Source organism: Vipera ursinii (genome assembly GCF_947247035.1).
Source record: "Vipera ursinii genome assembly, chromosome: 1".
Classification (NCBI taxonomy): Eukaryota; Metazoa; Chordata; class Lepidosauria; order Squamata; family Viperidae; genus Vipera; species Vipera ursinii.
Genome location: NC_139512.1, coordinates 66595413 through 66608018, shown reverse-complemented (window position 1 = coordinate 66608018; position 12606 = coordinate 66595413). Strand labels below are relative to the sequence as shown.

The 12606-nt window shown below is 37.8% G+C and overlaps 1 protein-coding gene across 1 annotated transcript in view; it reads right to left on the bottom strand.

The window, feature by feature from the left end:
* Positions 1-2344: 2344 nt before the first annotated feature.
* The window catches only part of ITPKA (inositol-trisphosphate 3-kinase A), a 62796-nt gene continuing 52534 nt past the window's right edge, over positions 2345-12606 (bottom strand). The window contains exons 5-7 of the mRNA XM_083365943.1: positions 10995-11096; positions 8950-9021; positions 2345-7584 (exon numbers count right to left, since the gene is read on the bottom strand). Coding sequence (XP_083222069.1) covers positions 7381-7584; positions 8950-9021; positions 10995-11096 — 378 coding nt within the window. The 3' untranslated portion in view covers positions 2345-7380. The remainder of the gene's footprint in view (positions 7585-8949; positions 9022-10994; positions 11097-12606) is intronic.

The following is a 12606-nucleotide window of genomic DNA, read 5'->3' as shown; positions in this document are numbered from 1 at the left end:
TGGTCATGCTTCTATGCAACTTTAAATCATATTAAGGTATACATCTACATGTAACAGAGATATAAAGGCAGCCTAATAAGAACTCTTTAGTCTTTATTATTCAGAACTATTTCTCATGAATGCCAAAGGATAAAATACTCCCCCAAAATTGTAATTTCTCAACAGATGTAGAGTCAATTCCAGATTCAGGTCTGTTGAGGCATCTCTGTAATTGCAAGATCCAATCTGGGTTGGTCACCAGGTTGGTCAATCTCTTTTTCCATTTATAATCCTCTGATCCTACACATACTGCTACCGTTATAGTAATTATAGCGAAGGCAAATATATGTGTCCCAGGATGTTGCAGAATCCAATATGGGTTGATCACTGGGACCAGAGATTTTAGTCTTCTGCACTTTTGGACTTGTGTGGAGCCCCCATCCTCAGGGAACTTCTCTCTCGTCAGAATGTGTCACACATTATGGTGAAAGAGAAGTTCCTTGAGGATGGGGGCTCCACACAAGTCCAAAAGTGCAGAAGACTAAAATCTCTGGTCCCAGTGATCAACCCATATTGGATCCTGCAACATCCTGGGACATGTATATTTGCCTTCGCTATAATTACTATAACGGTAGCAGTATGTGTAGGCTCAGAGGATTATAAATGGAAAAAGAGATTGACTCCTCATAAAATTCCATGCTAAGGCAAGATTATTGTGCAATAAAAGCCTTATCTGGAATACCCTCTAGTTATGTTTAGAATAGAACAGCTATGTTACTTATGACATTAAGCTTAATTTAAATGAGATTCCTCTGAGATAAACCAAATTGCTGTTTGGAAACAGCAGGACCAATCCCCCTACAATGCATGGAACAGTACTATATGCTTTCATTGCTTTTTACTGATACAATAAAAGTAATTGTAAAAAGATAAATCCTTTCAGTTGCATCACTAGGACACACAGGTATTTTAGAGTGTATCTTGGCATTATGTTACAACTGAAGAATGGGATTGCTGAGTCACAAATGTTTATTATTTCATTGTTTTAAGAAAGAAAATGCCACTCCCTTATTCACTCCACATAACATTTCCCATCACTTCAAAAAGAAAAAAAATATTATTGAAACCATCTTATTAGCTGTGCCTATTTGCAGTCAGGATATGTTAATGAGAACTCAGTTCATCAGTCCCCATAGCAGCTTACATTGACATTTTTAGAAAATATGGGTGATGCTGTCATCCCCAAAAGTAAACCAGGAAGTCAACTCTACAGGCATATTAAAACTGCTTTTATTGGCTATAAAAACAGAAACTTGCAAGACAATTGTTTTGTACCTCCTCCTCCTTCTAGTTCAGCGAATTAGGAAGCCACATGCCTGACTCGCTTCTTGAATGTCATCCCAACATGGACTTGAAAAAACATGTCAATCCCTTTTGCCTTGACCATTTTCTAAGCTTTTTTCCTCTCGTGACCTCTTCCCAGTTTTAAAAATTATGGAGAACACCTGAAGAGATTTTGTTTGTATGGGTGATATTTAAAAATTAGAGTTGACACATTCACTATTGCTACTGCTTCTCACAATTGTTTGAGGGGACTTTAATATTTCATTATTTTTCCACATAAGATGGCATATAAACTTGACCTTGTGGGACCCTTGAAGTCTTGGGGACCTCCAGCATTGGCCTAGGCCAGGCAATGTATCTTGCATATGTCCTCCAGAGACAGCTTTGTTACTCCCTATTGATTGGCCTGGTGCTTCAGGATATCATTTTTAACTATGCCAGAAGGGTGGGAGAGAATTTTTTCCACTGCAGACTGTTGGGGAGATACGCCGATATGTCAGATTTGTTCTTATCATCCCACCTCATTCCAAGAAAGGGAAAGCTCAACCTCCGCCCAAAAGCAGAGCATGTGCAGTTTCTAACACTCTTCTTAGCACCCCCACATTCTTATAGGGGAAAGGAGGTTAGATCAACTAATATGCTGGTCACAATGCATATTTTTTTCCTTCTAAGGATAAGGAGTGTTGTTTTCAAGAAAAAAAGAGGAAACAAAACAAGAGAATCTAAGAGTTTTAGAATTTCACGATCACTGTATCACTTCCTTCTTACAGTTCCTCTTCCCACCACATATATCAGTGGCAATATATTATTTCATTTAAAACAAATCTTGTACAATAGTATATCCACTAATAATTAATATAATTCTTCCTTCTCTACTATGGGTCTGAGGAAAATATTGTGAATCCCATAGATCCTTTGTTTTTTAAATATTACTACTGTGCATGCATTTATCTTTTTTGACATTCATCTGTTCCCAGTAAAGAAAGAGACAAGATATCAAGTAATAAGAGGACATGTAATATAAAAGTTTAATGAACATATTTTTAATTATATTTATTTGTTATAGCACATCTTGACTACCAAGTTCTTAAACCCATACAATTAGGACACCCAAATTCTTCGCAGTGTAGTGTTTGGCACATTGTCTATAAATGAAAAATATTTTTATGCTAGTAGTAATAAAACTAGAGTTGTAGTTAAAGTCAACCTGGCTATCCGAGAACATAATTTCTCATCATTAATGACTCACAGAATTCAGCAGGAGAGGATCCAGTTTGAATATACCTTTTTCCATTTAAAAGGTAAATTCTCAATGGATTGTAGTAGAAAATTATTTCCCATTCTCTATACTGCATTTTTCTTTTCAACTCTTAAGTAAATGCATTACAACATATTGAGTCTCTCACACACCTGTGTGAAAAGCATGTCTCAGTTACTTTTTAAAAATATAGAGAAATATTTCTTGGAAGGTGTAAGGAGAGAGAAATGTTTGTGGCACTGAATTTGAAGTATTTTTCAGTGTGTCATTTTCCTCATTGAAACTTATGGCAACCATTTCTTTTAAAAGGGGATGGGAAACCAAAACATATTTCATAAAATTTCCTTGATTAGGATCTTTTTAAGAACTATTTGTTTCTCTTAGATAGTCCTAAAGACCACATTTTAATAAAACAGGCAAAAGGCACAAAAATAATTATGATCAAATATGGTAAGCCAATCCTACCACAGAGAGCTTGGAAAGATCGGGATACAAAGAGGCGAAATTGGAAAAAACAAAGTCTATCCTTTGTGTATTTTTATGTCTATAACCTGAGCAATAACTAGTCAGAAATTACAGATTGTCTATCAGATCTAAGAAGGAGAGGCAACCTAGCATGAGGATTAAAATAAAATAGCAGAAGGCAACAGAAACTCAGGAAGCCTTTGAACAGACAACAGGTAAGAGACTACCAGATGCAAAATTTATATAATATCTTAGGAAGAGGATATTCTCTATATATAACTATAGAGAAATACATAAGTATTTCTAAACTTCCAAGACCAAAACCAGAGGTTAACTAAAACATTTTCTGGGGAAAAAGGTGGATCTATGGAGACTTCTTCTGCTTGCCTTTATAGTGTTATCTACCATGACACTCAAGATGAAATTTGACAAGATTCTACTTTAAACTCTTCCCTTGAAACCTCTACTAGGAATTGGTAATATAGTGACCACAGATGTTTTCAATCAAAACTCTTATAACTTCGTTGCCTGGAATTAACCAAGAATGTTAAAATGCATAATCTTAAAACACCTGGAGTGCACCAAGATACCATCTGCATACCCCTCTAACAATCCATCATTTGGAAAACCCTAAAGAAATTGAAAACAAAATTATTCCCGAGCCACTCTTGCCATCTAGTTCCATGAATTCCAACCTCATTATAGTGTTACAAGCATAGCTGAATCCGGACATGCCCTTGACGTACAATCTGTCTGGGATGCATTTCAAACAACAAAATTCCCAAGTCCGGACTGCCATTTTTCCCCAGAGGCAGCTAAAAGGCAGATTTTATTCATTTATTTCAAGCACACCCAAAGAAAGCCTTGAATCATAATAAAGGTAAAGGTAAAGGTTCCCCCGCACACGCGTGCTAGTCGTTTCCGACTCTAGGGGCCGGTGCTCATCTCCGTTTCAAAGCCGAAGAGCCAGCGCTTGTCCGAGGACGTCTCCGTGGTCATGTGGCCGGCATGACTAGACGCCAAAGGCGCACGGAACGCTGTTACCTTCCCACCGTAGTGGTCCCTATTTTTCTACTAGCATTTTTACGTGCTTTCGAACTGCTAGGTTGGCAGAAGCTGGGACGAGTAACAGGCGCTCACTCTGCTACGCAGCACTCGGGATTCGACCCGCCAAACTGCCGACCTTCTGATCGACAGGCTCAGCGTCCTAACCCACTGAGCCACCGCGTCCCTATTGAATCATAATAGCATAGGGCAAAAATGTTAAGTCACATAATCACTCCACAATTGGAGAGCAGCTGCCTGCCATGCTCCTGCCTCATGGGCTCATGATGGAACAGGTTCAGGTGCTTTGGAGAAAGGGCAGGCTTGGAATGCTTTGAAAATGGAATGGAAGGTCACAAACAAAGTTTATTATAAAACTTTCTGGTGTTCTGACCTCTTTCTCAACATGTATAAGCAGCAGCAATATATAAATGAGTTGTTTTCATTTTTAAAAAAAACCCTCAAAAGAACCTTTGGGCTGAAATACATTTTGTATATAACTTTGTTCCAAATCATAATTTCCAATCCCGTGTCTAATTATCATACAAAATGCTACACCCATCTAATCCTGTATTGACTTTGTAAGATCTATTTGTTAAAAAATAAACTACATATATAAAAATATATTTAGTAACCATTTTTAAAAAATCTGGCAATTACAAGTTTAATTTAAAATTAGTTATTTCAGAAGATTTTCACATTACACTCAGGGGTTGCTATGAAAGTTTAAAACTGTGAACACCAATTTTGAATTCTTCAACAAAATAGTGGTGGTGTTGTCTGGACAGCTTCAATTTATTTGTCAAGAACTTATCTATAAATAAGTGAGGATTTATTTTATTTATCTGCTTTTTAGTGTACATCAGAGCCTTCTACTTTTTTTGTGGGGGAGGGTTTCAGCATGAAAGAGCAAAATGTTTATATCATCTCATCCATTCTGCAATTAGACCAAAAGAGACATGGAGATGAAAGAGCTGGAGTGACTGAAACTACGGTAATTTGTGAATCTGCTGAAACTGACAAGCAAATGGCAGGTCATTTTTTTTAATTAATGCTCATCAGACTGTCTACATAGGAAGAGTGGAGAAAACACAAGTGCTCTTAGCATTTAATGTGCAGTCTCCAGAATCTCTCAAAGTGTGTGAGGCTGAATTTTTAGCCCATTTTTTAAATTTAATGTTTCCCCTTAATATGCTCTCCTGCACCAACCAAAACATCAGGAAAGTATAATTTTTCCCCCCTAAAGTCGTCGGACTTTAAGGGGAGAAGCAGATGCCATTTCACTCCAAAACCAGAAAAGTGGGTCACATTTTCAACCTTGCCCACTTCACTAAGGATGAGAAAGCTTTCCTCTTACTGTTCTATGGAGAAAAAGGTAATTAAATACTATGTCAAATGAAAATTAGCCTAAAATATATGAAAAGCTGAAAAGTATTTTGGCAGCTCTAGCCCTTAAGATGACCCTAACATGCTATGGAATTGCAGAGATGGTCATAGAAATGGAGCCACAGAGGTATGTATGATGGTCACCCAACTGATACATAAGGACTAGTTTTTATTCCTCTGTTATTGACAGAAGATACCTTCAGGTTTGCTATAGGACCTAAGAGAATGCCAAGCAAGCACACCCAAAGCCTTGAATCATAATAGCATAGGGCAAAAATGTTAAGTCACATAATCACTGATCAGTGTGACTTTAAGCCTTCCACAAATCACAAGAATCAGGAATTAATATTGCAAAGTTTCTCTTTTGTTACATTCACTTCCTTATCCAAACAATTAAATGTACCAGATTTAACTGATCTATTGAGTGGATTTTTAACACAAAGCCTAGGCATCAAAAACCTGAAACGCACACACTCCCAAACATCCTGCTTGATCGTTTTTCCCTTATATCTCACACAAGCCTGCTAGTAGACCCACACAGAAATGCAAAGTGAGGAAGCCACTTTGTGATTAAACTGTTTTATCACTGGGTAACAAGGCTGAAGGTTTAGTCCTTGGATGTGAAAAAAGTCTGTGTCAACTAGATAAAGTAATAATTGTTTCATTTCATAAACTGAGGCATTAAAGTAGGATCCCACAAGCATTCAAATACATAATGATTGATTAGGTGTCACTTCTGTATTCACACACACCAAAGTCACTGAATTTATCCTGGAGCTAAATATCTCAAACTACACGGCTCTTCTTTGACTCTACCATCTCTTGGATTACAGGAATCTTAAATTTAGGAGCCTTAAAATCAGTCTCTGGTTATCTTTAAACATGTTAGCAATTAGAGACATTTAATGCAATTAGATGGGAACCAAAATCTTTAGATGAGAACCAAAGTTTTAGCTTTTACAATTGTTAAGCATCTCTACCATAGAAAATCAATCACACAGAGACAGATACTCACTCAAGCCTACATCTGAAACAGGAAAAATATACCAATTCATGTCCTTTGCATGAATTGATCTGATGTCAATTATACCCAGAGTTCTTTATATATGGCAATTTAAAAATCAATCTATACATAGATGTGAGCAAGTTAAACAGGTTAATTTGGTATGCAATATTTAGAAGGGGCAGCTGTATTGACAAAGTGCATAATATTTTTGGAGGGTCAGGAAGGGGAAAAAAACTAATTCAAAGGAAATCTGGCCTAGCAAAGAAAGAGAAAGTTAGACACTGTGTGGATAGGATCAAGAATAAACGCTTGCATTGTCTGTGAGATGCCATTTGGTTTCTGAAGCTTCAGCAGCATTCTGTGCATATTTTCATTTTTTTTTCTGTACAAGAATAGAAACTAAAGTATTTGTGGTTTTTTTAAAAAAAGGAAAACTATGAATCTATATATTCTGCACCAAGTTCCAAGATGTGTTGCACATTTGTGAACACGGAAATATTTACACTGTAAACACTGGAGAAAGGAGGGAAACCTGCCTGTTAGTTTTGAAGATTTCTTCTTTGAAGAGGAGCTCTGATATATATATATATATATATATATTTACTCTAAGCCCAAGGTCAATAAACAACAATACTGAATTAGTTGGTTCATATGTAAGCAAATGTTCTGGTCATCATCTAAATGTTCACCATCATCCTATTTCTTGCATAAATCTTATGTTTGCTTGGTGCATTCAAAATTAGCTTCTGAACTGCTTAGGTTTCATGGTTTGTTAGGAATTACATCTTTTTTTGCTGGAGTATTCCATGTTCTGGACCCCCCCAGAGTCCTGGAAGAATTTTAAAAGTCTTCGGAGGGAGCAATTCTAGAAAAGTTAGCAACTTCAAGTTAGTATTTCTCATCTCTCCAACATACTTTCTAAGATATCAATTAAATTGTCCAGTCCAAATAAATATCCATCTTCCCGGTTCCCTTCTTGCCAAGGAATCCTGTGGTCCAAGGTTTGGCCATCTGGAAGAAAGGTAGTCTTTCCAAAATCAATGAGCCACACATTGGCATGTTCACTTTCGTCGTGCACAAACAATAGTGAACTTCCAATTACCTACAGAAAATAGAGAGAGACAGAGATGAAGACCAAAAGCTGATTTATTATATTTCCTGAAACCTGTTACACATAATATTGGCTGATGGTGATTCCATTCTTCATATAGTTAGAACCAGCACACTACCACTTTATAAAGAAATGTGTGCATTACAATCTCCTTTGACTAATAAAACCCACAAATGTTCTACATCAGACATTTCAAACTCGTGACGTCACGTGACATCGCACAACGTATCAGGAGTTTTGCCATTGCCGGCAATAGGGTGGGCGCAGCTTCCGGATGACGCGTCCGGCCCATGGGACGGCAGTTTTGACACCCCTGTTCTACATGGTCTGTCCAACAAAGACTTGTCTCGAGAGAAAACTGGATTTTGTGGGATTGATTTATCCAATTTATCCAACTTCTTAGCAACTTACAAATTAAAAAACACCCACCCTGTAGAAAAAGAAATCATAGCCCACCAGAGAAACAATACAACTAACTATGAAACCAAATTTAAATAATGGGGACTCCACAACCAATAATGTTGAAAGCAATGGGTTGAAGGCAAGAGAGATCTTTCAATGTTTTGTTTTTGATATTAGATACAAGGAAGCTTATTCGGGCATACATTTCAATTTTTGAAGCCCCAGCCATTAAGAGATTCTTGAATTGGCCCAGAAATTTGGATTCCTTGCATATGTATCAGACATCTTTTTTAACAAGCAACAAGGCTTGGCTATTCATTGTTTCAGCATGCCATTCCCAGCTTTTTTTTTCCTAAACTGCATCATAATTTGGTTTCAGGCTGATTCACAGAAAGAGAGGTCTTGTATTGGAAAAAGGCACAGGAACTATATGGCCTTCATGTTACATTTTAGCACATTTGTATTTAAAATTTCTTGCAATTATTGAATAGAAGCAGATTATATATATATATACATATATATATATATATATATATATATATATATATATATATATATATATATATATATATATATATATGTGTGTGTGTGTGTGTGTGTGTGTGTGTGTGTGTGTGTGTGTGTGTGTGTGTGTAAATTACTAACAAAGAATTAAAGGGAAACTGTAATTTACACAAATATATGAATTGTCCGGTGTGACTACTGCCTGTTCGATAGCCTTCAAGATAGGCTGAAAACAGGAAATAAAGATTTGCCCCATGTTTGGGGCCTAGCAAGGTAATCTAAATAGTTAACATTTGAAACATATATATATATATATATATATATATATATATATATATATATATATATATATGTGTGTGTGTGTGTGTGTGTGTGTGTGTGTGTGTGTGTGTGTGCATGCATGTTTAATTAAATATACCACTACTTACTAGAGCAATCAGAGCAACTCACCTCGTGTTGTTTAAAGAAGACTGAAGACTCAAGGATGCCACGAATTTCATACAGACGCTTTAAATATTTTTTCTGTCCAAAATAGAACAGAAGCAGTGAATCATTTAAAACTATTTCTGCCACATAGGCAAAAGGAAGATTAACACAATAGTGTGGGGGGAGGGGGAAGAGAATCAGAAATTATATTGTCGTTGAGCCATCTGAGATATAGTCTACCAACAATCTTGCAGAAACCTAATTCCTGACTGCTGAGTTGAAGTATTTGCTACCCATCATAGAGTTGACAGAAAACTATAACAGAATGTCCACCCTGCCAATCCCTATATTCTATTTCTATCATCTCTTTTCCCACCTGCCAGCTTCAGTTAGCAAGGGGCCATACTGAGTGTAATCAATATACTGCTGAACCTGCTCTCCATCTTTGGCAGCATCTCTCTTATTGCCGGCATCTGGGACATACCAGACCACTACATTCCACCCTGATACAACACTGATTTAAAAATCTATGGAGATTCTCAGTCATCCAGGTCATGGTTGACCCAAAAGTGCTCGCTCTTTCTTTCTTTCTTTCTTTCTTTCTTTCTTTCTTTCTTTCTTTCTTTCTTTCTTTCTTTCTTTCTTTCTCTTTCCTTTCTTTCTTTCTTTCTTTCTTCTTTCTTTCTCTTTCTTTTTTCTTTTCTTTCTCTTTCCTCTTTCTTTTCTTTCTCTTTCCTCTTTCTTTTCTTTCTCTTTCTCTCTCTCTCTCTCTCTCTCTCAATCTCTCTTTCTTTCTTTTTTTCTTTGAAGATGTTTTGCTTCTCATCCAAGAAGCTTCTTCAGCTCTGACTGGATGGTGGGGAATGGAAGGATTTATACTCCTTGCAGACAGCTGGACATTTGCATTCTTTTAGAGAGTCATTGATGCCACCTGGAGGTTCATCTGTGTCATCAGGGTCACCTGAGTAGTGCAAATGGGTGTGGTGCCTTCTTGGAACTGCTGAAAGGACCGTGTTGTAGACTGAAGATGGAAGAAGTCGTATCCCTCACCCTCTGTTGAGAGAAGGCCGTTCAATTTTGACATAGATGGCCTCTTTGACCCCCTCTTTCAAACCAGCGGTCCTCTCTGTACAAAATGTGGACTTTGCTGTCTTCGATAGAGTGGTCTTTGTCTTTCAAATGCAGATGGGCTGCTGAATCTTGTCCTGATGGGTTTGTTCTGCTATGTTGCGCCATTCATTTATGAAGTGGTTGTTTCGCTTCCCCAATGTACAGATCTGCACATGGCTCACTGCACTGTACTGCATACGCCATGTTGCTCAGTTTCAATCTGGGTGTTTTGTCCTTGGGGTGGACAAGCTTCTGCCTTAGTGTATTCTTGGATTTGAAGTGTGCACGTATGTTGTGTTGGTTGAGCTTTTCCGATATTCCTGCAACGTATGGAATGACTACATTGCTTCATTTATTCTTTTCTTCTTTGTCTGTTATGGAGGAGTTCCTTAGGGGTCTTTTTTGGCATTTGATGAATGCCTACTTGGGATAGCCACAAATTCTGAGGGCTTCCTTGATGTTTTTTAGGTTTTTTTATTTTATTTTCCATCTTTGCTAGTAGACAGACCTTCAGCTCGGTGGTGTAGGGTTCTTATAACTCCCATTTTGTGCTCCAATGGGTGGTAAGAATCAAAATGTAAATACTGATATCTGTGTGGGGGGGGGGCGGTTTCTGTAAATTTCATATATAAATCCTTCCATTCCCCACCATCCAGTCAGAGCTGAAGAAGCTTCTTGGATGAGAAGCAAAATGTCTTCCAAGGAAGAAAGAAAGAAAGAAAAAAGAAAGTCCAGTTGCCTCATGAAAAAGCACATTTGGGACTCTGATTTGAAAGAAAAATCCAAAGAGACTTTTTTAAACAAATTCTTAAGATCTCTTTTGATGGTAATAATGGCATCCCGGCTCATCCACAAAAATCATCCACAAAAACCCCACACCTGTTTGGGCAATTCCTCTTCGTCAGCAAGCCCTCATCAAGAATTAAAACTGTCATCCCAAACTTCCATGCTTAGCTTACCAATATAGTTGTGTTTCCCTTAATGAATTCCACAAAAACCTGGAAAACTTGTTCTCGTGTCTTTGTTGTCTTGAAGCTGGTATTACAAGTCCCATCAGCCTTCTGTAAATATTAAAAAAAGTGGGGGGGGAGTCATTCTGCAGGCGGTGGAAAGAAGAAACTAGGAAAGAGACTAAAGAAAGGAGGAAGTCTCAAAGAAGGTACTCAAAACCCTGGAGCCAGGAGATTCCCAGGTAGAGAACTCTTCTTTTGACGCAACTCCAAGGAGCTCCAATGGTATGGCGTAACTAGTTGTGTGTATTATCCAGTAAAATCTACATCTTACACCATAACTGATTAGTAATCCTCCCAACTAAAAAGCGAATCAGTTGGGTCAAGAGATTAAAGCACCAGGCTAGAAACCTGAAGACCATGAGTTCTAATCCTATCTTAGGTCCAGGGTCGACAGGATGACCTTGGCTAGTCATTCTCTCTTAGCTCTAGGAAGAATGAGGCAATGGCAATCCCCTTCTGAAATCTTGCCTAGAAAACTTTCAAGGACTCATCCAGGCAATTGCCAGGAGTCAACATTGACTTGAAGGTGCACACAGATATATAGACATGCACAGAGTCCTTTCTAGCCTGGCATCCTCCCAATGCATATACCAGGAGTAGGCAACCTCAGCAATTTTATGACTCGTGAACTTCAAGTCCCAGAATTCCTGAGCTCTGGCATATACTGACAGATGTAGCTGCAATTCAGCTCCCCCAGAAGATGGGGTTAAATTGTTAAAGATGGGGTTAAATTGTTAAATTCTGCTCCAAATGCGGACATCAAGTTCAAATTCACACTTATCATGAGACTCCCTGAAGACCCTGGCTCACTCACACACTCAGATTAATCTCTCTTGCAAAAGTGGGGACAGGGAATGGTGGGGTTAAGGACCTAAGAAGAAAGACAAGAGAGGAAAGTGGTGAGACAAACTTTTTTGTGATGCAAGGTATGTTTTGGAACAATATTTTATTTCATTTTATTTTATTTATGTCGCCCATCTTGCTATCCAACGTGATGCTGATACCGAGTCAGTAATTACTCTGAGTCATAGGTTAAAAGTTAATTCATTGGAATAATTGGTGGAATTCCTTTAGCGTGAACTTTTTCAAGTCCCATTTATTTCAATCGGTTTGCCCTTAAGTGTAACTCTGCATCCGGATCATTAGAAAGGGACTGGAATGACTGTTAGCATTTATAGAAAGAATACTGCAGCTGAAGATCGTGTTTCTTACCCTAAAATACGCAAGATATTTTTTAAATCATGCATCTGTATATATTTTAGCTTTTTCTGTAGGTGAATGCCCAGTGAAATGTGACATTCTGTATATTCAATTATCTCTGAGTGAAATCTATGGTAGATGGCAGGCATGCGTCTACTACCCTCCCCTTTAATAGCTTCTCCTCCTTCAAAATAAAACACTTCTGCTCCAAATGCATGTGCCTGACAAGACACAAGAACATTATGCAACGGCAGGGCACATCGTGGGCAGAGAAATCTAGCAGAACTCTGATGAACTCCATGAGTACACTGAAAGAATTCTCTCTGCCTATTGCCAGATGGCGCATTAGCTATTACGT